Source organism: Vipera berus, assembly GCF_964194415.1.
Source record: "Vipera berus genome assembly, chromosome: 3".
Classification (NCBI taxonomy): Eukaryota; Metazoa; Chordata; class Lepidosauria; order Squamata; family Viperidae; genus Vipera; species Vipera berus.
In genome coordinates this window covers 145,815,668-145,840,388 of record NC_138204.1, presented here as the reverse complement: position 1 = coordinate 145,840,388, position 24,721 = coordinate 145,815,668, and the positions used below count along the sequence as shown (strand labels likewise).

General features: G+C 40.6%; 1 protein-coding gene across 1 annotated transcript in view; it reads left to right on the top strand.

The window, feature by feature from the left end:
* The window catches only part of RREB1 (ras responsive element binding protein 1), a 164,572-nt gene extending 158,851 nt beyond the window's left edge, over positions 1-5,721 (top strand). Inside the window, exon 14 of the mRNA XM_081324205.1 lies at positions 391-5,721. Coding sequence (XP_081180331.1) covers positions 391-911 — 521 coding nt within the window. The 3' untranslated portion in view covers positions 912-5,721. The remainder of the gene's footprint in view (positions 1-390) is intronic.
* The last annotated feature ends 19,000 nt before the right edge of the window (positions 5,722-24,721 follow it).

Below are 24,721 nucleotides of genomic sequence, written 5' to 3'. Positions count from 1 at the left end.
GTGATAGCTGTAATTGAAAACATCTAAAATGCCCCCTGTGGCTTTCTCTGATAAAAATAAGACAAGAATGATAGCAATGGTGGGACTTCTACTAAGCCTAAGTGCTGTTGCTATTAAATAAACAGTGTGGATTCCTATGATATAATTGTCAGGTTAAAGTTGGTTGGGTAAATTATGCCATTTATGTATTCCTCAGGGAGAAATGAATTACGTATCACCATTCATGGTAGACATTTCCCCTTTGGCCCTGGTCAGCCTTGCTAAACCTGTAAACGTTAAAAGAGGATCTGTCATTGGCCATTCCAGCCAAGAAATAAAGGGGATCCTCTCAGGGATGAAGGAATGCCCGACCTTTGATTTTGCTCTCTTTCCCCCCCCCCTTGATCCCAGGGGAGCGACCGTACAAATGTCAAACCTGCGAACGGACCTTTACGTTGAAACACAGCCTGGTTCGCCATCAGCGCATCCATCAGAAGGTGAAAAGTGCCAAGAATCACGAGAAGGACAGCGATAGGGAGGACACCCGTTCACGAGGGGAAGACGACAGCGAGAACGAGTCTCTGCCCAGCAGCACGAACCCCATCTCTGAAAACGAGGGCGATGCCCTCGTGGGGCTGGGAAGCCATTCTCCAGTGACCAGGAGCCGCAGAGAAAGCCTGGCCAATGCCACCAAGGATTACGCTTGTAAGGAAGATAAGCCAGCTGGGAAAGCCTCTAGCCTAGGCCTCGCTGAGGCAAGCAAGAACGTGCAGAAATCGACAGCGAAGGAGCCAGAGTCTCGAGGAAAAGCCGATCGTGGAAGCTCCCCTGACTTCATTCAGGACTTGCTGGAGACCCAGAACAAGAAATCCTCCATGAGTCATATCCTCGCCTCCGCAGAGAATGCGCCTCAGCTCTTGGAAGTGGAATGACAGCTATGGCTTCCGCGGCACCCCAGCAACATTGATCCAGGACACAGGAATAAAGTTGACAGGGCTATAGCTTTCCTTTGCTGCTGAGTCAACCTGCTCTGGTGACCCAGGAGTGGGCGATGGGCGGGCGGGATCGGGGAGAGGATGTATGGCTGTCTGGATTCAGTGCCATAAGCCCTTCAGTATAAATAATGCAAGAGACTACCATTATATACTGGTCTGAGTGCCTTACTACTTTATTAGGTCTTTTGGTATCGTAGATATTTTTTAAAGCAAATTAGATGATTTTTTTTAAAAAAAATATTTTAATTATTTGGAGAGGACCTTTTTCATTTAAGCATTAATGTTACTTTTTTTTAAAAATTCGGGTGTGTGAGTTTGTTCTTGTATATCTGTGATAGCCGCTTTTGTGTATTCTCTGAGCTGGAAACAAGGGGGGTGGGGAGGGTTCAGTGGTGCAAGGAAAGCCCTAAAAAACTGCAGCCAATAACTGGAAGAAATTTTAAGAAATCCCAAGCAGAAGTAGTAGATATAAAAGGCTAAATTGTTTTTGGTTTGTCTTTTCAGACCTTTTTTTTTTTTAAATCACGAGGGAGAGTTAAAGCAGTTCAACATATTAACATAAATTAAGGTTTTCAAGCTTGGTTCAGGCTAAAAGCAGGAAGCCACAATTACTGTTATCTTCATTATTTCTTCTTCTGTTTCTCCTCTTCACATGATCAGTGATGGCATTCTAGCTACTGTCATTTTGTATAAAACCCTTTCTGACCGTTGTGGACGAGTATACAGAAAGGGTGGCATAGTGACTTAAAAACCTATGGAAAATATGCGCCCACTGTTTATGTTTATATATGTATGTGTGTGTATACATACACATATATATGCATACAGTTTTTTTTGTGTGTGTATATATATATAAATGTTTGATTTGTGTTTCAATATATTATTGTTTTAATATTTTATAAAAGTTGTTTAGTTTGCTAATCTCTGCATTCTGCAGAAACCAATGGACAATATTTGTCCACGGAGATCCACACCACAGCTTGGATTGCCTGCTTAGATATTTCTGCCTAATCTCTCACTGACTTTCTTTGGGGGTTTGCCGCTCTTTTCATAGGTATTCATAAAAACCCCTTAGCATCAAGTGGAAAACAGTGAAAGCCCCATTCACGGATCAATCCAGGTGGACATAGAATAAATTTACATGGAGGGAATAGAAAGAGTGAATACTAAAGCAGTGATCTTTCCCCAATTCCTCTGGGTTCATACTGATGATACATAAGTAAGAACTGAATGTCTGATAAATGAATTTAGGAAAACAAGAGTCCTTACTAGAATTGAAAGTTCATGCCAGAGAGGGTTGTACCTACCGTAAATATTTTTCCCCACACACAACCAATTGAATGCTTGTAGTGCATGTAAGTTGCTACTGCCTGTCCTCTTCTGTTTCACATCCAGTCATACAGTTGCCTTCAATTTCTTGTGAGCGATTGTGTCAAACGAACCCCAGCAGATAAGGGGGTTCAGTGTGAGTTGTGAGTTAATAAAAGGGAGAAGAGACAAATAAATTAATGGCAGGCTGGCATGAAGGAATTGGAAGAAGGCTATCCAGATTTCATGTGAAAGGCCCTGCAAATGCCGTGGCATAATTGGGAATTGCAGTAGTTGCATTTTTTTAAATTAATAACTAAGATGATGTAGTCTTCCAGAAATAATAGAGAAAAGTGAAAACTTTTGAAGCCTTAAGTGATCTTATTACCTTAATGTGCTTTAAAGTAAGGAAATAGTCTACTACTGGCAATAAAGTTTCCAGATGGACAAAAATACTTTCCCCAAGGTTTCTAGAGGTTTTTCCAAATGTTTAACTCTGTTCTGAGTTGGGAATGGACTATACATTCCTGTTGCTGGCAACAGGACCTAATGCAAGTCCACCAGCGTTAAGGCTGATCCACTGACTAGTTAAGCTGGTGTGTTAGGTTGTAAGGTTCATTTCGTCTTTGATGTGAGGCCCATTTATCTTGACAGGAAAAAAATAATTGCCCTCTCCATGTATGTGTGACTTGTGCGTATGTGTGCAAATATGGCTGCATTGCTACATTCCTATATTTCAATTTTAAAGATACAAATGCACAATTGGATGTGAAAAAGACAGCTGACAATTTCGCTTATAGTTCTGATACTACTAACCTGTGACCCACACACTATGGGGTCATGTTGTTATGTTGCTAGTTCTGTATCCAGTGTGAAAAAAGCTCGTGTTTTGGGATGACTATCCTAATTCTGTACCCTCATCTTAAAGATGGAGGAAATTTACAATTATTTTCCAGTTCTACGTGGTTGTGAACCCAGTTCTGAAAGCAATCTCTTCTTCTCTTCAAGGAGCCTTTGGCGAGAGACAATATGTCTCTCTGTGTGATGATCCTCTTTTTATAAGTAACCAGAAACCATGCATATGTGGGAGTCTGCTGAAGTAGTCCTTTGCCTGCGGTCCACATACTCTGATTCAGACTGAGTTGTGGGCCAGGAATGACCATTCACTTAGAACAGACATGTCAAACGTGCGACATCACGTGATGTCATGCAACGTATCGGAGCCTTTTTGCCATTGCTGGCAATGAGGTGGGCACGGCTTCCGGATGACGCATCCGGCCTGTGGGCCGGCAGTTTGACACCCCTGACTTAGAATATTTGTGGGACATATATAATAGGACAAAGGCATAGTATTTCTGGGATCTTTCTGTTGTTCTTTCACATTGAACCTCTTTTGTTCATATTATTTTTTTCCTCCCCTCTTAACTTAACAGGGTGGAAAAAAACAGTGGAGTTCCAGATTAACTGGCTTATAAACACCCAAGCATTCTTAACCAGTGGCTGTTGTAACTTGGAATATTAATTTAATTTGGAAAACCAAATTTGGTCCACCTTTCCCTAAAGTCATACTCTGTGCAAATAGCACTGTAAGCAAATTAGAAACAAGTTGATGTTACATAGAAATAAAGTAATAAATAGATTCTGAATTCTCGGTAAAAATTGGGAGTATTATACCAATCTATTTCATATTTATTATTTTTTGGAGATTCAACCCATACTGCAGAGGAAGAGCAGGGAGATCATTTTGGGGCGATAGTATTTCATATAGAATGTGAAGCACAAATTTCATTGTTATAGAGGGTGTATAAGACAGTTCTGAAACCAATCCTCTGGATTATTAAAAATAAATACCAATTGTTTCTTTCAGAATATAAAATCATTTGCTAAATGATGCTTTCCATCAAAGTCAATTTCAGCATCCCTTAATATAAATTGCTATTATATTATTATTATAATTATTATAATTATTATTGTTATTGGGGAATATTTTGTTATTAATTTGAGGGGTATTTTTTTGCAGCTCTCCACACTAAACTGCGCAATATTGTGGGGGAGAAGCCATTAACTAAATCAGGAGTGTCAGAACTGCCCTCAGACTGAATGGGTCATTCTGTAGACCTGTTTAATCTCTTGGCCTTTGTTTGGGGCGGGTTGTAAATCTGACAGATCTGAACAAAACTTTATGCTGCAGAAATAATGTAGCAAATAATATCCCAGCACCCTGCCGGGACATCTGCTAGCAATAATCACTATTGATTTAAAGCTTTATTTAGTCTTTATGTATATCGTAGTATATAAAATCTTGCCACATTTTACTGGTGTTTTTATTAGCTGCATTTGATGGAAGAAAAAAAAATGTGTTCCCTTTTGTTGTTTCCCCTCCTCACATTCACAATCCCCCCCTATATTAAAACTGTGAACTTTATAATGTGTTTAAACAATGGGTGAACCTTAGGCTTAGTTTGCATGTTGAGCTACTTCATTTCTCTGCATCTTCCTGATTTTTTTTTTCTTCTCCCTCCCCTTTCCTCTCTCAGGGCTTTTTAAAAATCTGAAAATCTCTTGTTGGACTTGTAAAGGAGCTAATGGTGAAAATTCAATCACTACAATAAGCACTTGACTGTGAAAGTATAAAAAGAACCAAGAATAAAAATAGACCTAACGTGTGCAGCAATAACGGCACTACTGATGTAGTAGAGTTAGCTCTCTGGATGGTTTAATTCCAGCTTCCCAAATGATTTTAGTAGTCGTTTTTCTTTCTACAACCTGATCCTCAAGTTTTTCCATAGATGCTGTTGGGAGTACCTCCAAGTCCCAGGATGAATCTGCGTGTTGCTGTCTGCTGTGTTGCTCGGACGGTTGAATTTTGAAATAATTGAGAGTAGAGCCGACACTGCCTTAAATCCTCTGGTTTCTCAAAGCCATTAAGTCGGTGAAAAGATCCAGAAAGGAAGTAAGAGCTTGCATGAAGTAATAAATCCCTTATACCTCTGTGTCCTTCAGCTCAAGGTGACACTATCATGGTTTTGAGGAGGTAACTTATCCATTGAGGATTCTCCCTTCTGGTTAATCAAGTTTGGTTAGTATTGATGGGGTGGGGTGGGGGGGAGTATGTCTCTCTCTTCACTGTTCTCTCTTCACTTAAGATGGATGTTTTAATTCTAAAAGTTTCAGCCCGTGCAAGGAGATAATTAGTGTGTACAATTTATATATAGAAATATAGAGATATATATATTTTCGAAAGGGAACGTTTAAAAACTGCTGCTACAAGTTGTGTACAAGACTGATTTATGCCACATGAACAGAGAATCACACTATTTCTTTGGGTACTTCTATTCTTCTCATTCAGTTGTATGTTACTTCCAGATTCAAAGTGATGAAAATAATGCTGTTCTGTATCAAACGATCTACACAATAAAAGGTTATATTTAAAAAGAAATTCGTACACTTGGAATTTGCAAGACAATTATCTTTTTCGTGCACTTGGGAATCTCAGCTTTTGCGCATTTTCAGTTGGGATTATTTTTCAAAAGCAAAAAAAACAACAACAGAGAACAGTCCCAATGAACGCCTGCTTGTTATACTTGCTCTTTTTCCTAATGTGTTACTTTGTCCCCATCCAAAGATTTGTACTTAATAATTAGCTAAACTGTTCTTTTTCCCTTCACTTTTGCCCCTGCTTAGTGCAAATAGTTACCTTGCCAGTGCAAAGGCATAAAGAGTGAAGATCTTTTAATTCTTGAATTTAAATATACACCACATAAGGTATACACTGTACAGAACTCCTTTCCAAAGATGGGGGTGGGAAGTACAATAACACTTCATAAATGGAGACGTGACCTAACGTAACATCTGCATCTCTCTCAGAGCCTTAAGGGAAGGGTGGACTGTACATATCATTTTGATATTGTTTCACCACTGGGTGGCACAGTTGTAAAAACATGGAACCCTGGAGAGATAATAGAAGCATCATCTCAAGAGTGATTTCTTTTAAGATCTAATGACTGGGTAAATACTTGCAACATTCCTTAAGCCAGATTCATTTTCAACATGCAAGAGAGACAAATGGGCAGTTTTCCCTCCTCAAAATGATTCGACACAAACACAGGCAGGAGTATTTTATTAGACATACGTTTCTAATCATTCCTGTGATTGGGAGCTGCCCTGAGCTTCAAAACTGATGGAAAAGGAATATGTGAAAGCTGCAGATGAACAAGAAGACCAAGAGAGAGAGAGAGAGAGAGAGAGAAGACGGTCACGGGACATCTAGTGCATGTATACTTTAATCTAGATGGAAAAGCAGGCTGTGGAAAAAATTGGGCATTTGAAGTCTTTGGGCTCTTAATTTGATACGATGAATACATTACTGTTCCTAAGCGAGGTAATTATAGAAGAAAATGAATAAATGTTTTCATATTTCAAAAAACTGCAGCATACCGCATTATGAAAAATTGTATAGCGTACTCTTAATTTTTGCAAACTCACTATTGAGCATGAATTGAGCAAAGCAGTGTGTATCCTTAGGACATTTCTAAGGGTATTTTGAGAATATCACTGACACCTGTAATGGACTAGATAAATATTTTTTTGTGTGTGCGAGGACACTGGCTGTATTTCAGAGGAAACTGATGCTGCATAAAAGATTTCTGTGAACTTTAATCTCTGGTATCTAGAGGCTGTCATCCACAGGCCTTTAATCCCAGTTTCAAATTCCCACAATTTTTGTTCAGGGGCCATATGGAAGGATGTGAAGAAAGTGAGAAGGCACCTGCAGGGTCAAGAATATCACAGATGACACTTGTGATGTTTCCAACAGCTGCATTCTCTTGCTTTTCTTACAAGAATTAATACTCAGCCTGACAAAAAGTTTGGTTGTCAGTTCTATCAACAACCCTGATCCCAAGTTCAATGATCCTGGTTTATGGTGCTCTCTCTTCTGGTATCTCTTAAGAGGATATAGTCACACAGAGTCACTGTTGAGTTCCTATCAAACTCCAAAGCCTGGTTAAATTGCTCAAGCAGTCCTCATTCTGCTTGAAGCAGAATGGTAATTTTTATCATTGCTTCTGGTCATAAGGGGTACATGTAGATTGCAAAATAAATCCCCATTAGAGTTCTCACACCTCTGCCTTCTGGCCCCTTTCAACAAAACTCCCAACACCCATTACCTCTTCTGTTTCTCGTTGCTCCCATAGTTGGATGCTTGCCATCTTCAAAGTGTCTGGAACCCATCATGGATTTCCCGACAGGCTCAGCTTGTTACTGGATTTCAGGATATGGGGAGAGGGTGGTAGAAATGGATGGGTGACTTCAGAATGCCCTCCCCTGTCTTTGTATTTTTGTACTTTTCATGTGATTTCCAAAGATGGTATTTCTATGCTTTTAAATGGCAAAGGTGCCTTTAATCCTAAAATAAGTTATCCATTTTTTAAAATAACATCCAGCCAATAATTGAAATTTTAAAAATTGAAACGATTAGTTTTGCAAAATGGAATAAAATTGGGGGTTGGGTTTTTGGTTTGTTTTTTTTTGAACCATGTTTTTGCTGAGCCTTGTCAGACGTGCAATGTAGGAGATGACAAGGCTGAGCCTGAGGGAGGGGTCAAACAGGTCCTCAGTCATGAGTCCCTTCACGCCCACAGGAGATCTAAGTGCAGCCCACCCTGAATTCCTGTGACTTACCGCCAATTTGCTTGGATCATTAGTAGTTCAGATTCTTGTAGAGAGCTTAGGCTTCAATAAATCTTTATACTCATTCAAACTGCCTGGATATCCTGATTTCCCTGGCACTTCACAGTTACCCCCAATCCTCAGCTGCCAGAAGATGTTGCCCAACCTGTTGCAAGAAAATACACTATATATTTTTAAATGGCATATAGTGCATGCAATTCCAGCTGTCGTTTGAGATTGAGACTAATTATGCTGCTGGGTTTCATATGGAATTTATTTTTATTTTTATTTTAATCCCATTTATATCCCGCCCTTCTCCGAAGACTCAGGGCGGCTTACAATCTAAGCACAAATCAATGTGCTTAGCAATAGCCTTCATTCTCTGTATATGCCTGCTTATTAGGGCTTTCGCCCCCCCCCCAGGCGGCATTATTACAAAGTCAGCTTATTGCCCCCAACAATCTGGGTCGTCATTTTACCTACCTCGGAAGGATGGAAGGCTGAGTCAACCTTGAATATACACTCTGAAAAAAAATGGAAATATCCCTCGCCTTCCATGTAATATTTTATGGGTATGACATAATATAACATCTCTAGCTCTCTTCTGTGAGAGCTTAAAGGAAAATAGACTCTGTACAGTGTAGCATTCTCATAAGACACTGGTTCAATTATAATGAAAGTGGATGCATCTTCCTTAAGTTTAGATCAGGGAGGAGTGTCGTTATCCATATGGAAGGTACTGGCCGGGCCAGTATTTCCTTAATGCCTACAATGATATTGTTAGACTTCACTGTTGTCAAGTTTATATAAATGGGTTGACACTGCAGAGAACCTTTGCTGATTTTGAGGTAGCGCACAATTTTTATTATCCCCAATCAATCACGACTGACAATAAATGGGGACTGAAGAGGAAGACAAAAGAGGAGTCCCGATTGGGGGAAGCACATGAAGGAAAAAGAAACTTGATGGGTTTAGTAAGCACCCTCAGTGGATTTAAGACGGAGTAAAAAGAAGCAGAATTAAAAACACCAATCCCAACAGAATGAACTGCCTGAAAGACTGATAATAAAATGTGCTATATTAATATATCACTTGGGAAGAGGCAGTTTAGTGAAATGATTGAGGAAACAAGCTTGAAAGCAGGAGACCATGATTTCTAGCACTGTCTTAGGCACAAAGCCAAATGGGTGACCTTGGGCCAGCCCCTTTCTCTCAGCCCTAAGAAAGAGGAAATGGTAAACCACTTCTGATAAACCTTGCCAAGAAAACAGGAATGTCTCCAGGCAGTTTCCAAGAATTAGACGTGATTAAATGAAAAGACAAAATAAATCATTTGGGAGGTTAATGGATCAGGGGCAATTCAGAACAAACTTCTAAGTCAACAACTAAATGAATGGAAGCTCAGATGGGATATACAAGAAGCATGTGGTTAAACAATACCGATCTGTTTTGGATGCTGGGAAATTCAGTTTCTTGTTATCATTGGCTTGCTTACATCGAACAGGTTTGTAGAAGTTAGTACATCCTTTGTTTTAGTGGTTCTTCAGACATGACTCAGAACAAAGATCTTGCCCTTTGAAAATTAGCTATTATTGAGGAGAATCATATAGTATTATATCTGTAGTTTCTTGGGATGCCAATAGCTGCGCCTTTATTGTACTCACCCTTCTCTATATTAATGGCATAGCTGGCCTGGCTAGTACCTTTGGATGGGTAATATCAGAAGTTATTCATGTGAAAAGAGCCTGAGAAGAGGGAAAGATTAATATCCATTGCTTCTTACATATTTAGGTTATATCCATTCTCCAAAATTCATCCTTCCCATATCTGAATTTTTCCATTTGCAGTATATATTTAGTATTTGTTTGCCTACATAAAGTATGAGTGTAGTATCTCTAAATATCTCTATGTAGGCAGATTGTAAGCTTGACTGATTGTATTGTAACTCCCCTTTTAAGCATATGACTCTCCTTTGAAACTTATCCAGTTTCAGTTCCCATTACCTTCCAGATTTTATATCAAGAATTAATGTGACTGACTGCAATGCAGTCCATGTAAGTGTGCATCACGTTCATGAGGAAGTCCCAACTGTGCCAGTCTGTACTCTCTTCCCCACCCCCTAGATCAGACATGTCAAACACAAGGCCCGGGGGCCGGATCCGGCCCGCGAAGTGGTTTCATGTGGCCCGCGAAGCCATCCTGGAAACAGTGAGGGAATGGCCCCCACTGCCTTGGCCCTGCCCCAGAGACCTCCTTCTGCCAGAGACCCTGAGATCTGTCCCACTCCTGCCCAGGCCCCCATAGGCACCCTTGATGCGAACGATGTAGAGCTGGCCACGCCCACCCAGTAGGCCATACACACTCTAGCCACGCCCACCCAGTAGGCCACGCCCACCCAGTAGGCCACGCCCACCCTGGCCATACCCACCCGGCCCCCTGAGGGCAACCGCAATGCTGATGCGGCCCTCAATGAAATTGAGTTTGACACCCCTGCCCTAGATTTTAGTACAATGTAGAATTAAATAATTGCATGTGTTTACACTGATCCTGAGTAGTGTGCTATTGGCAGCTGCTTGTACATGATGAAATGTGAAAACCAAGCCACAAAAGTCACTAGAACACAAAAAGATTTAGTAATCTGCCCACATATATAGCTATCTTATTAATTTAACAGAATAACAGAGTTGGAAGAAACCTTGGAGGCCATCTAGTCCAACCCCCTACTCAGGCAGGAAACTCTATATAGTACCTTTTCAGACAAATGGTTGTCCAATCTTTTTTAAAAAACTTCCAGTGGTGGAACATTCACAACTTCTGGAGGCAAGCCATTCCACTGATTAATTTTTCTAGCTGTCAGGAAATTTCTCCTTAGTTCTAGGTTGCTTCTGTCCTCGATTAGTTTTTATTCATTGCTTCTTGTCCTGCCTTCAGATGCTTTGGAGAATAAGTTGATTCCTAAGTTGTGGTATAATGAATTCATACTAGGTATTGCTGGCACTCAGTTTTCAAAGGATGACTTGAATGGCTACTTGGGAATATGGTTTTTATTTTCCAAAGCTAAACAAACAACCAGACATAACTTACACTGGCAGTTCATGATTTGCTGTGCTGTTTCCCATTAAATACTTGAGAAAACAGTTCCTGAAAAGATAGGAGTAAAAACCAAATGAATGGTCTGATGGTTATTACACAGTGCCCTGGTAGATGGTAGCACCTGGTTAATCTGATTGCTTTTTTGAAGAATTAACCAATGTTAGCTGAATCAGAATTCGGATGGACTTAACTGCAATTGTCTGCTTAGTGCAGGATTCATTAGAACATTTCTGATGACCACCCAGCCATTGTTTGAAGATTTTCAATGAAGCAACACTTACCATGTTATGTGGCAACCATTCCTCTGGTTGAACGCTCATATGGTTTTGAAATTTCTCCTGACTACTAGTCTGTTACTTCCTTATAGTTTCAACCCATTTATTCAGGTCCTGCTCTCTGGAGCAATAGAAAGAAGTCCATTTCCTCTTCTGTGTGATATTTGAAAACTGATCATATCCCCCAATAAAGGAGAATATTTCCAGCTCGGGGTTGAAATGTGGGGTCCTTCGGGCTTTCTGAGCGTGCTTGTTTGTCAGACGTTTCATTACCCAGACTAGGTAACATCATCAGTGCTAGTACAGAGAGCACCAAGGATCCCTGATCATATCTCCATTCTGTTGTGTCTTATGCAAACTAAATATACACAGGGTTCTTCAATCATGTGCCCTTCCATCCTGGTAGCCTTCCTCTGAATTTGCTCCAACATGGATGGATTACAAGCCTTATAATGAATGATTGAAGAATCCTGTCTATGTTTAGCTTGCATTAAGACACAACTGAAGGGAGATATGATCAGATGTCTTTGGTACCTTTTGAACTATAGGGCCCAGAACTCATATCGGTGTTCCAAGTATTTAGATGAGAAAATGCAAGGAAATCTCAAAGGGATAAGCCAGGGGTCTTCAAAGTTGGCCCTTTTATGACTTGTGGACTTCAACTCCCAGAATTCCTCAGCCAGGCATGCTGGCTGAGGAATTCTGGGAGTTGAAGTCCACAAGTCATAAAAGGGCCAACTTTGAAGACCCCTGGGAAAAGCGGTCCTAGAAAGCTGAAAAAAGCACTCTGGAAGAAGCCAATAACAAGCTATTTCTAAACTTGCCAGGAATCTGGCTTGAATTGCAGGAGATTTTCTTTTGATTCTAAAATACATAAACATCATTATGCAGGTGGTCATTTCAAAAGACAATGCTCAGTCCTGAAATTTGACATGACAATGGTTGTGGTTTCAGGGACATTTTATTAATGTTTATTAAGTTCATCTTCCATTGGACTGTTAACTCCAAGTATCCCCAGCTAGCATAGTTGGTGACCAAGTCTTAAATAAATGAAGAACTTTAAATGGGAAACTGCTTGTATGTTGCATGATCTAAGTAGAATACATTTGTCTTTGAGTGCAATTGCAAAACAAACCATCTCTTTGCGGTCACAATCCCACAATTTCCTCGGAAGGATCAGATGGGGCTTGAATGTTGCAGACAGGTTATATTTATTGAAAAATTAATGTGGGTAATTCCCAGTTTAGCTTGAACTTAGTACACTTCCAGTCAATCCCTATTGCTAGATCAGAGCAAGCACACACATTACTCAGTTCAAACAAAATAAATATCTGTAGTCAGAGATGAACTGTGGAGTCCTTGATGCTCTCTGAGCTTGGTTGCTTGCTCTCAGACATCTTATTACCCAATTAGATAACATTATCAATGCTATTCAGTTCAGATGGCAAAAATATAGGTTATTAAACAGCAAACGTTTGAAAAGCTAACTGGAATAAAAGGCAGGCAAAAGGGAGGGAGAAAGAGATGCAGACAACAAGGAAGAGTTCATTATTTATTTGCATCGCTATATCAAAAAAGCAGAGAATATTCCAGAATTCCTGGAAACCAGGTTGTGGCTAACTATTTTGGCCAGTCCCAATAGACGTGGCCTTTGGTGGTTCCAGCTTTAACCCTCTCTAGTACACTGCAGTAAAGGAATAGAGAGGGATTCACCCCCCTTCCAGAATGCACAATTAAATAAATAATATGGTTGAGAGAGATGATGTATCAATATTAGGCCATGCAACTATAGTCCTGTATGTAGACATTTGAGTTCCTAAAACATCCTAAATATCCAGTGAATAGCTCCAAATGATCTTCTAAAGAAGATGCTTTAACCAAAGTGCTTTAACCAAAAATACTTTATCCTTCTAGTCAAGGCTTTTATGGCTGGGCAGTATGGTTTTTAGGGTTCAGGTGCCCAACAAAGAAGCAATCAGAGACCAGCCCTCACCAACCTGCACCAATCAGAAATCAGAGCCTTTGAGGCGCTCAAAACCTTGTTCACCAAGGAACCCGCTGAATGTCGGGCCTGCGGGGCGCGACATGCCGCCCCTCCTATCAGGGCCCCTCCTGCAAGGAAAGAGGTAAAGGGTAAGCGGTTGTCCGCCCGGCACGTGGCCTCCACCCGTTCCCTGCCTGGCCTACCGGGGTGTTGTCGGTGGAAGGCCCGCACTAGCCGGGGAGCGTGAACATCCCCTTCCCGCACCCATGTCGCCTCCTCCACGGGGTTCCCCTTCCACCGGATTAGGTATTGCATCCTGGAGTCGAGAATTTCCTGCACCTCGAAGTGCTCGCCATAGATGGGCCCAGGTCCCCCCTCCCCTGCCGCGGTAGAGGCTACTGTGGCGGGCTTCAGGACTTCTGGTTATAAAGACAGGAGCTCTGTCAACCCCTCCTTAGTTGCCTGTCTACCTTGCCTCTGAAGATATTCCAACAAAACATCAGGAAATCTACAGGACAGAGGTGGGGAATGATGGCCCTTTTAGGACTTGTGGTCTTCAACTCCCAGAATTCCACAATCTGGAAGTACTACTACTACTACTACTACTACTACTACTACTACTACTACTAATAATAATAATAATAATAATAATAATAATGAGGTACCTGATTGATACCTAGGATGCTGGCAGCAACCCATGTCAACTATTAGTGCCAGTCAATTTGAATGTTCAGTTGACTGAGGTTTATGTTTAATAATAATAATAATAATAATAATAATAATAATAATAATAATAATAATAATAATAATAATAATAATAATAATAATAATAATAATAATAATAATACAGTTGGAAGGGACGTTGGAGTTCATCTAGTCTAACCCTCTGCTCAGGCAGGAAAGCCTATACCATTTCAGACAAATGGCTGTCCAGTCTCTTCTTAAAGACTTCCAGTGTTGGAGCATTCACAGCTTCTGGAGGCAGGTTGTTCCACTGGTTAATTGTTTCTAACTGTCAGGAAGTTTCTCCTTATTTCTAGATTGCTTCTGTCTTTGGTTAGTTTCCATCCAAAGAAAGAAGCAACCTAGAACTAAGTCCACAAGTCATAAAAGGGCCATCATTCCCCACCCCTGTTCTAGGCCATGATTACTAAATCCTGAAGCCCAACAATGTTATTAGTTAACTGGACATATCAGTTTTGTCTCTGGGATACGTATTCATGAGGGCACTGGAATAGAGCTATCTGTCTCTTTAATACTTCAAGGCTCTCATTGACTTTTTAGCCTCAAGGAGAGACTAATTAGTTCAATGCACTGCTATTCTAGGAAGGAAACATAATCTTTTAAAGGATATCTTCTGGCCAGCCCAGATTTTGTTTTTCTGGAGAACTGCTTGACAAGAAGAGGCAGTGGGGATGAGGAGTCCTTCTCAATCTGGGGTGAATAGCCAGGAAAAAAAATGTGGTGGAGTGGCAACTAAAACAAGAAGATTTGGGATCCTTGTGTTCTTTATCTGACATCTTTCAGATACCTTAATGCAATTAGAGAAATATTGGGGTAGGCCCTTCACTGAAACCTGGATTTAGACTTTAAGCCTGATTTAGAATTTTTAAAAATGTACACTAAAATATACATTTAGTTAATTTATTTTTTTGCATTACCCATGTATGCTGCCCTACCCCTAAGCAGCTTTATTATCTTTAGAGAATAAATAGGATTTACTTATCTCACTAATAAATATCCTCTTGTTTGGTTGAAGGTGCACTATGTATGCAAGTATGTGGAAAGGAAGCTATGTAGCACCTTTGGAACAATTCTGTAAGATAATTTGGCCTTTTCTTCAGCCAGAGGGATAGGTCTGCCTTGCCACAGAATAAAAAAAAATTCTTACGGGATAGCCTTACAAATCTGGAAGGCAGCCTGTGTCCAAATGATTTTGACATGAGCATTTTTTTTTATTTTTAAACATGTCTTAGTTCATAACAGAATATACACTCTGTATCCACAAGCACTCAAAGCAGCTGAACTACAATTTGAAGATACAATATATAAAGAATAACTAAATCAATGAAATGAGAATCAATCAATCAATCAGTCAATTAGAATAGAGCTGGAAGGGAGGTCTTCTAATCTAAGCTCAAACAGGAGACCCTATAACGTTAAAACTAAATCAATCAAAACCAAAATTTAAATCTTACTTATAAGTAGAAATTAAAACCATGGTTAAAATAATTAGATGGATTTTTGCCTTTTCCCTAAATACTGGGAGGACAGAGAGACAAACGCATTCTTAAATTGTGCCAAGTAGAGCACTAGGAGCCAATTCAGATCTTTTGGTACAGAAATCATGTACGGTAATCCTTCTGCCTTGCATCACTTAACAGCCTAGTTACATCAACTATAATTCTGAGACAATTTTCAAGAATAGTGCATAAAGTGCTTTGTAGTAATCAAGTTTGGTTGCAATCAAGGCACAGGTAACAATAAATCTGATTGATATTGATATTCCAATATTCCAATATCTCAGGGGCTGCCAAGTTATTTTCCAAAGCGCCTGAAGGCAGGACAAGAAGCAACGGATGGAAACTAATCAAGGAGAGAAGCAACCTAGAACTAAGGAGAAACTTTCTGACAGTTAGAACAATTAACCAGTGGAACAACCTGCCTCCAGAAGCGGTGAATGGTCCAACACTGGAAGTTTTTAAGAAGAGACTGGACAGCCATTTGTCCGAAATGGTATAGGGTTTCCTGCCTGAGCAGGGGGTTGAACTAGATGACCTCCAAGGTCCCTTCCAACTTTATTATTATTATTATTATTATTATTATTATTATTATTATTATTATTATTATTATTATTATTATTATTATTATTATTATTATTATTATTATTATTATTATTAACCAAGCCTTGTAGTTGGTACACTAAACATAATTGTCCAAACACACACCTTCATATAGCTTCTGGGCTTTTTACAAGAAGAATAATTGGAACTACCACAAGATTCATTCTTGCCTCATGGCCAAGAAGGATAACAAAGCTAATGGTGTGGGAAGGCACCAGGAGGTCTAGGAAAATTACCAGATAGTACTTCCCCATATAATTTTCAGCACTGGTTATACACCTTTGTATCATATCCCAAATAAAAAATCCAGTTGCATCTAGACCTAATTTTTAACCACCTTAGAATATTTGACATGGTCTACAGTATATTTAGAAAGATCTTCCAGGTCAAGGGAACACTTTTTAAATAGAGGGCTTGCTTCTTTTAAACAGGCAGGACTATACCCCGCATTCAAGGAAGCGTTGATCACTTCCCTTCACCATTGGACCAACCTCAACTTGGTTGATTTTAGCAGACACAAGGGGCAAGAGCCCAGCAAGCAGAAGGTGGTCCTTTCCACAAAGTCTGTCCATGTCTACAACCTGTACAGAATACATCTGAACCTGGCAACTAGCTTTCCTAGGTAGTCTCTTTGTAACCTTCCCCAAAACTGGAGTCAACACTGAGGTGAATCGGACTAACTTAGTCTGCAAAAAACAACAACAATCTTCTTAGTGAGTTCCTGAGTATTCTGGCTACCACCCCAACATTTTTCAAACAATGTTTCTTCCCTAGTCTCTTGCCTTTCTTATTTTTATATGTGGGAGTCTGAAAACTGAGCAATTTAAATAAAAACTTCCTTTTCTTTCTGTAAGTTGTCCCTGATGGTTGCTCCACCAATTGTGCAAAATGAGACTGTCTCCTGAAATTACTCTCCTAGCTTCACAGTATATAAGTAGAAAATTGCTTGAGTTAAACCCTAGTCCTTCCCCCCATTAAACTAGACATATCCAATTCCTATAACTGTTCTTCATGTGTTTTTACCTTCCAGCCCCCTAAATTCTTTATATATACAATTTTATCTGACGGCATTTAGGGCATTTAAGGATGCACAATCTCAGGTTTCAGGATCACATACAATCTGCCACCCCACTGGTTTTGCGCAGAACTCCTCCAAAAGTTGCCCTTGCATTAAATAACTTTATGAGGGAATGTTTATATATTTGTTTGTTAAATTTGTTTGCTGCCTGCCTGTCTCAAAGTGGGACTACTCAAGGTGACTTACAATAATAAAACAAGAAGAAAACGAAACATAACAGAAGTAAAATAATAGAACAACAACCTAAACAATGAAAAAGAAGACCATGAAATGTGTTTGAATATTAGTAGCTCGGGTTGCTAGTTGGACTGTCGATTTGCTCTCCGAGCTTGGCGATTTGGTTGCAAACGTTTCGTCTCCATTCCAAGGGGACATGAAGACGTCACCTCGAATGGAGACGAAATGTTTGCAACCAAATTGCCAAGCTCGGAGATCAAACCAACAACAGCCCATACATCAGTATGATAACCAAAAAAGATGGACAGGCGGAGAGCAGGGCACCTGGGGAGGGGGGGGGGGAGAATACAAGGAAGAATATAACATTTCATTAAGAAATAAAATAATTTTGAACTAATTTGATTTAATTTATAATAAATTTCATTATTGTCTTGATTCCTGTTCACTTTATCTTTTGGCTTGAAAAACATGCTTAAGAATTTGGTTTCTGAAGGTGCCACCCTTGGGTTGAAAATAAAGCAAGCTAATGCACTTGTTTTGTGCATTGTCTACAAGTATGCGCAAAACTAATGAGTAGGAGCACACAACAGCAAGCCCCTTTCCCAGTCACTCTGTATTCACCTATCAGTGTACAGTGAATGTGTGTAGCTCAGGAATTGGCAACTGATGACTCTAGGTTGTCTGAAACTTTCCCTATCCAGATCAATTTTGGGGTTTCCTGAAGTCACCTAAGATCAAGGCACCACAATATGGTAGCACAATTGTCTTTTTTAAAATTGTGTTTTAAGAAAATTGGAAAAAAATCTTGCTGTCACTAGTGGCCCCTTAGGCTGTTTCCTTGCTATTATGAGCTGGAATTCCATGCTATTAAAAGTTGGGAGAGATACTTAAAACTTCATTGGTGAGCCCTTTAATTCAAGTGCTCCACAGTGAAATGAATGGAAACGGTGGTAACTAATTCCTGCTAGTTATGCCATTGTGCAAAAGGGTTACATTGGAAAGGAAGTTTAGAAAACAAGACAATTCTGTCTTTTCAGACCTGCCAGCAGAGAGTTAATTTACCAGCTGCTTTAGGGGACTCTTTGTGACTATACAAAATAAAATAAAATAAAATAAAATAAAATAAAATAAAATAAAATAAAATAAAATAAAATAAAATAAAATAAAATAAAATAAAATAAAATAAAATAAATAAATAAAATAAAATAAAATAAAATAAAATAAAATAAAATAAATAAAATAAAATAATAAAATAAAATAAAATAAAATAAATAAAATAATAAAATAAAATAAAATAAAATAAAATAAAATAAAATAAATAAAATAAAATAATTAAATAAAATAATTAAATAAAATAAATAAAATAAAATAAAATAAAATAAAATAATAAAATAAAATAGAAACTTGTCGTGCTAATGGATCAGGGTCTTTGATAATTTCTGCAGGAATGCTTATTTATTTATTTTTAATAGCTGGAAACTGAGTCAGTTCCATATGGCCAATAGGGCTGACGGGTTTAGTGAAACAAATATGTTAACAAGATGAAGGCACTGATGCTGAACTGAATTATATGTATCAATGGCCTTGCATATCTGATTTTGTTTATAGGTTTTATACATTTCTAGGGGCTTACATACTGAGTTACATACTGAGCATGTTCAGTATGTTTAGTTACATCCTGAGCATGCTCAAAAGCAAGCTACACTCTTGTGGGGAGAATTTTTTTCCCATAAAGCCAGCAGAGTGGAAATGTCAGTGCCTGAAATTCGTTTCCTTATCTTCCTATTCCTTATCCTGTCTGGAAACATCCCTGCTTGCTGTAAAGTTTTCCTGAGACTGGAGGCAAGATTATTTATCTGGAATGGGTATCTAATTTTTCTTTGTATTCTCATCCTGCTTTTGTCTCATAAACAGATTTTATAGAATCCTTCATTGGTACCCTAAATATTCCATAAGGCACTGTTTTTCAACTTTGGCAACTTAAATATATATCGACTTCACGTCCCAGAACCTCCAGCCAATGTGGGAAGTGAAGTCTACACATCAAGTTCCCGAGGCTGAGAAACCCTGTTTTAGAGAACTATAACACAGCACAGGGGCAGTTGGGGGCGGGGGAGGGAGGGAGAAGGTCTGTGTGTGCATCTGTTGGAAACAAAATTGGGGGAAAATTATGCATATCAGTACTTCAGGATCTTCTTCAGTTTCTCCTTCAAACTGAGTGAAGTCCCCTTTGGAGGTCGTAAAAGAGAGCAAATTATTAGTGTCACTCATTATGATTGCTAATTAAGGCCAAAGAAGAGGGGAGAAAATAATGCAGACTTTTCGGTTTCTTGTGTGGTTGAGGTATTGAGCTAGGAGACAGGAGGGTTTTTTTGTCCACCCTCAATCATGGCAATGCACTGAGTGTAAAATATTTAGAAAATCCTGGGTCCTAATGCATACAGCGATAGAAAATTAATGTTCGGCTGAAAATAGAATTTAATTTTGTTGGGTCCTATGGACAGACAACTAGAAAAAATTGCTTTTACATACAATATGGTAACTGCAACGAAATTGTTATATGAGCAAAGTTGGAAAGATTTGGAAATACGCAGAACAGAAGAATGGTTGGTGAAGATGACAGTATTTGCAGAAGTGGCAAAACTGACCCATTTGATTAGGAAAAAGCCTTTACAGGCTTTTTGCTGAAAATGGGAAAAAATGAATTGGTGATTTATGGATTAGATGGTTAGAAAGGGTAAAATATGGGAAGAAACGAATGTAATGACGTAATCCTAAAAAGGGAGGATAGAAGATATATTTATTTAATTGCTGTGAAGTAGACTGGAAGTTCCTCCTTTATCTTTTGTTTCTTCTCTTTTTCTCTTTTTCTATTTCTTCTATCTATTTACCACTTGTCTCTTTTCTTCATTTCTCAGATTTGCATCATTTTTACTATCGTATGCATTTCTCAATAAAATTAACAAATTAACAACAAAGAAGAAACACAGTGGATGACTTTGGGCCAATCACACTCAGCACAACTACCTTAAGGTTGTTGACTGGGGGAAAAGACAGGAGGAACGTGGCATCTATGCTTCCTTGCATACATAGAGCCAAGAAACAAAGAAAGAAACCTACCAATACAGTACAAAAGGCCTGTCACAGTTATGTACCTTTATCCGTTTAGATTTGGGTGGAAGGGGCAGCTTGCATAGCAAGATGTTTCAGACCAATTAATGACATGATCTACCATTGAGTGCAATGTATTTCTTTTGAGAATATGCAAAGTAGGTCGCTCATGGCCAGTTGGAATCCAAGCATGACTTTGTCCATAGGAAGGGGGGGGGAATTTGAGGCCTGAGGTTAGCAGAGTGCCAAACAGAAATGCTACCCCAAATTTATATTTAGCATTGCAGCGTTGGGGAAGAAGCAAACAGGTTTGTTTGATGAAAGACTTTTGATATCAAAGAAGCTGGTGTCTATACCAAAAGCAAGAATAAGAAAAAATAGCTCTCTTATCTTGTGCTCTGCAACTGTCAACTAGAGGTACGGGTGCCATTAGTGAAAGGAAAAGAGTGTCCCCTGGAGGTGCAAAAATATTTCAAATCTCTGGAACTATTGATAATGATGCATATATATACATATATATATATATATATATATATATATATATATATATATCTATATATATATATATATATATATATATATATCTATGATATTACATCCATTACCTAGAGGGCTGGTGGGATGTCCTTCATGAAAAGCCTTCAGACAAAAGGAAGACCGCAATCTTCTGTGGGGATGCCAAGTAAAAAGAATCAGGGCCATTCAGGTAAGTTGCTGTCTATATGATTTATTGAAGCCTATAAATAAGAATCTGGTCAACTAACCATCAGCACTAAATTGATAGATAAGGGTCAATGGAACTCAAGGGGGATGGACCTGGGTCTTTTGTAGCAAGGCAAGGATTCTAAACTGATGATGCATTGTATTCTGCCTCCAGTTGTGCCAGCTCTTCTACGGTAAGCTCCTTTTCTCGATTGAATAGGGTTTGGATTAAATGTCCAGCCTATCATGATCCTGACGCACTCAGCTCCTGTCCCTTTTAACTTTCTAGCTCTGCTCGTAAGGCACATTTGGTCCCAAGGTCACGCTGTAGGCTGTTTGCATTTCAACCTGTTGGCTGTATGGTTTGCAGAATTGGCTGGCAGTTCCCAGCCTTCCACCAAGGAACTGTTGGAACAGCTCATGCGGATGGCTACACATTCATAGTATTGCTGTGGTTTGGTCTCTTTTCCCTCTCAATGGGAGGAGAAGCTTCTGGTCTGCATGCGCTTGGCTTGTTGCTCCAGAGAGTTGGGTTACAGGTAGGCACTAAGCCATCAGAATTTTTTTTGAAGAGTTGATGCAGAAAGGAAAATTACTAGCTCCAATTTCCTTTGCCAGGCCCTTACATTTGAATACTAAAAGCACACAAGAAGAAGCCAAGGCTGGTCTGATCCTCATGGGAAGCTAGCTATTTATGTTCCTAGACAGTTGAACACAGACAAGAAATTCTGGGCTTCTTTACATTCATTTATTTTTGTACTTCTGAGGTTTGTATCCCAGCTTTCCTTTCAGGAACCAAAAGAAGTATATATGGTATTACTCTTTATTTTTTTATCCTCAAAACAGGTCATCCTGTGAGCTCCACAGTCATGTGAGAGATTGAATCTCGGGTCCCAGTCCAACAATCAATATGCCACAGTGACTGTTTCCTTTACATGTTGTAGATTTAACACATGCAAGCAAAGAAAGAAGGAAATGCAGAGAAAATAATGGAGCTTTCCTCAGTAGATGTTATTTAGGTATTGCCACAAAAGCAGAGCAGGGAAACCACTGAAATGAGCTTCATATTGAAAGAATCTAGAAACAAATAAAATTATAACTAGAAGCTAGCATGGGTTTGTTAAAAACAGATCATGCCAAACCAATCTTATTTCATCCTTTGACAAAGTGACTAAATTAGTAGACCAGTGAAATGCTGTGGTCATAGTATACTTAGACATTAGCAAAGCATTCAACAAACTAGATCACAACCTACTTCTTGGTAAGCTAGAAAAATGTGGGATAGAAAGCATCACCACCAGATGGATTTGTAACTGGCTGACAAACCATATTCAATGAGTAGTCCTTAATTTATTTATTTATTTATTTAATACTATTTCTATACCGCCCTTCTCCCGAAGGACTCAGGGCGGTGAACAGGGCAAGAATAAAAATACAGATTACAAAAGTTAAAACAAGATTAAATAAATGCCCACATACTAAAATACATCTTTAAAACTCAATAAAATAACCATAACAACCCCCCCCCAATCCCTTCATCAGGCCAGGCCAGCTTGTTCAAAAAAGTATGTTTTTAGCTCGCGGCGAAAGGAGCGAAGGTCGGGCGCCGTCCAGAGCTCAACCGGTAGCTGATTCCATAGCTCCGGGGCGCCCACAGAGAAGGCCCTCCCCCTGGGGGCCACCAGTCGACATTCTCTGACCGGTGGCACCCTGAGGAGGCCCTCTCTGTGGGAACGCACAGGGCGGAGGGAAGTCGATGCCGGCAGCAGGTGTTCCCTCAGGTACTCCGGGCCCCTGCCATGTAGGGCTTTGAATACCATTACTAGTACCTTGAATCTCACCCGGAAGGCAACCGGTAACCAATGCAGCTCGCGGAGCAGAGGTGTAACGTGGGAGTATCGGGAGACTCCCAACACAACTCTCGCGGCTGCATTCTGTACCAGTTGGAGCTTCCGGGTGGTCCTCAAGGGCAGCCCCATGTAGAGAGCGTTGCAGTAGTCTAGTCGAGAGGTCACGAGCGCATGAGTGACCGTGCATAGATCATCCCGGCTTAGATAGGGCCGCAACTGGCGCACCAGGCGAACCTGGGCGAAAGCCCCCCTAGTCACAGCTCCTATGTGGTCTTCCAGGGTGAGCCGTGAATCTAGGAGGACTCCCAAGTTGCGAGCCCTATCTACAGGGGGTAATAATTCGCCCCCCATAGCGAGAGGTGGAATGTCCGAATAAACCCGGGATGAAGGTATGCAAAGCCACTCGGTCTTGTCGGGGTTGAGTTGAAGTCTGTTCCTCCCCATCCAGACCCGAACCGCCTCCAGGCAACGGGACATCACGGTGAGGGCATCACTGGGGTGGTTTGGGGTCGAAAGGAAAAGCTGGGTATCATCAGCATACTGATGATACCCAACTCCAAAACCACGAATGATCTCACCCAGCGGTTTCATATAGATGTTGAACAGGAGAGGCGAGAGGACCGACCCCTGAGGAACTCCACAAATGAGAGACCTCGCGGTCGACCTCTGCCCTCCTGCCAACACCGACTGCGAGCGTCCCTGGAGATAGGAGGAGAACCACTGTAAAACCGTGCCACCCACTCCCAATCCCCTGAGATGCCGCAGCAAGATACCATGGTCGATGGTATCGAAAGCCGCTGAGAGGTCTAATAGGACCAGAACAGAGGAATGCCCCCTGTCCCGAGCCCTCCAGAGATCATTCACCAGCGCGACCAATGCCGTCTCCGTGCTGTACCCGGGCCTGAAACCCGATTGGTATGGGTCTAGATAATCCGCTTCATCCAGGACCAGAGGGAGCTGATGTGCCACCACACTCTCAACAACCTTCGCAAGAAAGCGAAGGTTGGAGACAGGACGAAAGTTGTTCAATACAGCTGGGTCCAAGGCAGGCTTCTTGAGGAGAGGCCTCACCACCGCCTCTTTCAAGACGGCGGGGAAGCTGCCCTCACTCAAAGAAGCCGATATAACTGCCTGGAACCAGCTGCGTGTCCTCTCCCGGGCTGCATAGACCAGCCAGGAAGGGCACGGGTCCAGTAAACATGTGGTGGTGCTCAGCCTCCCCATGATCCTGTCCACTTCCTCCGGAGTCACAGAATCAAACTCCTCCCAGGTGATATCGACAAGACTGCCCGTGTCCTGCTCGACAGACTCTGCCCAGTCAGAGTCCAGACCGGTCCGAATCCGAGCGATTTTGTCCGACAGATGCTGGTTAAACTCCTCGGCACGACCCTGCAAGGGTTCCTCCCTCACCTCCTGATTCAGGAGGGAGCGAGTCACCCTAAACAGGGTGGCCGGGCGATTATCTGCGGACGCGATAAGGGTGGCGAAGTGGTTAGACCTCGCCTCCCTTATCGCAGCGAGATAAGACCTAATATAGGTTCTTAGTCGCAATCGGTCGGATTCGGATCGGCTGGATCTCCAACCACTCTCTAGGCCCCGTCTCCGACGCTTCATCTCCCGGAGCTCCGCGGAGAACCATGGAGCTCGACGGGATCT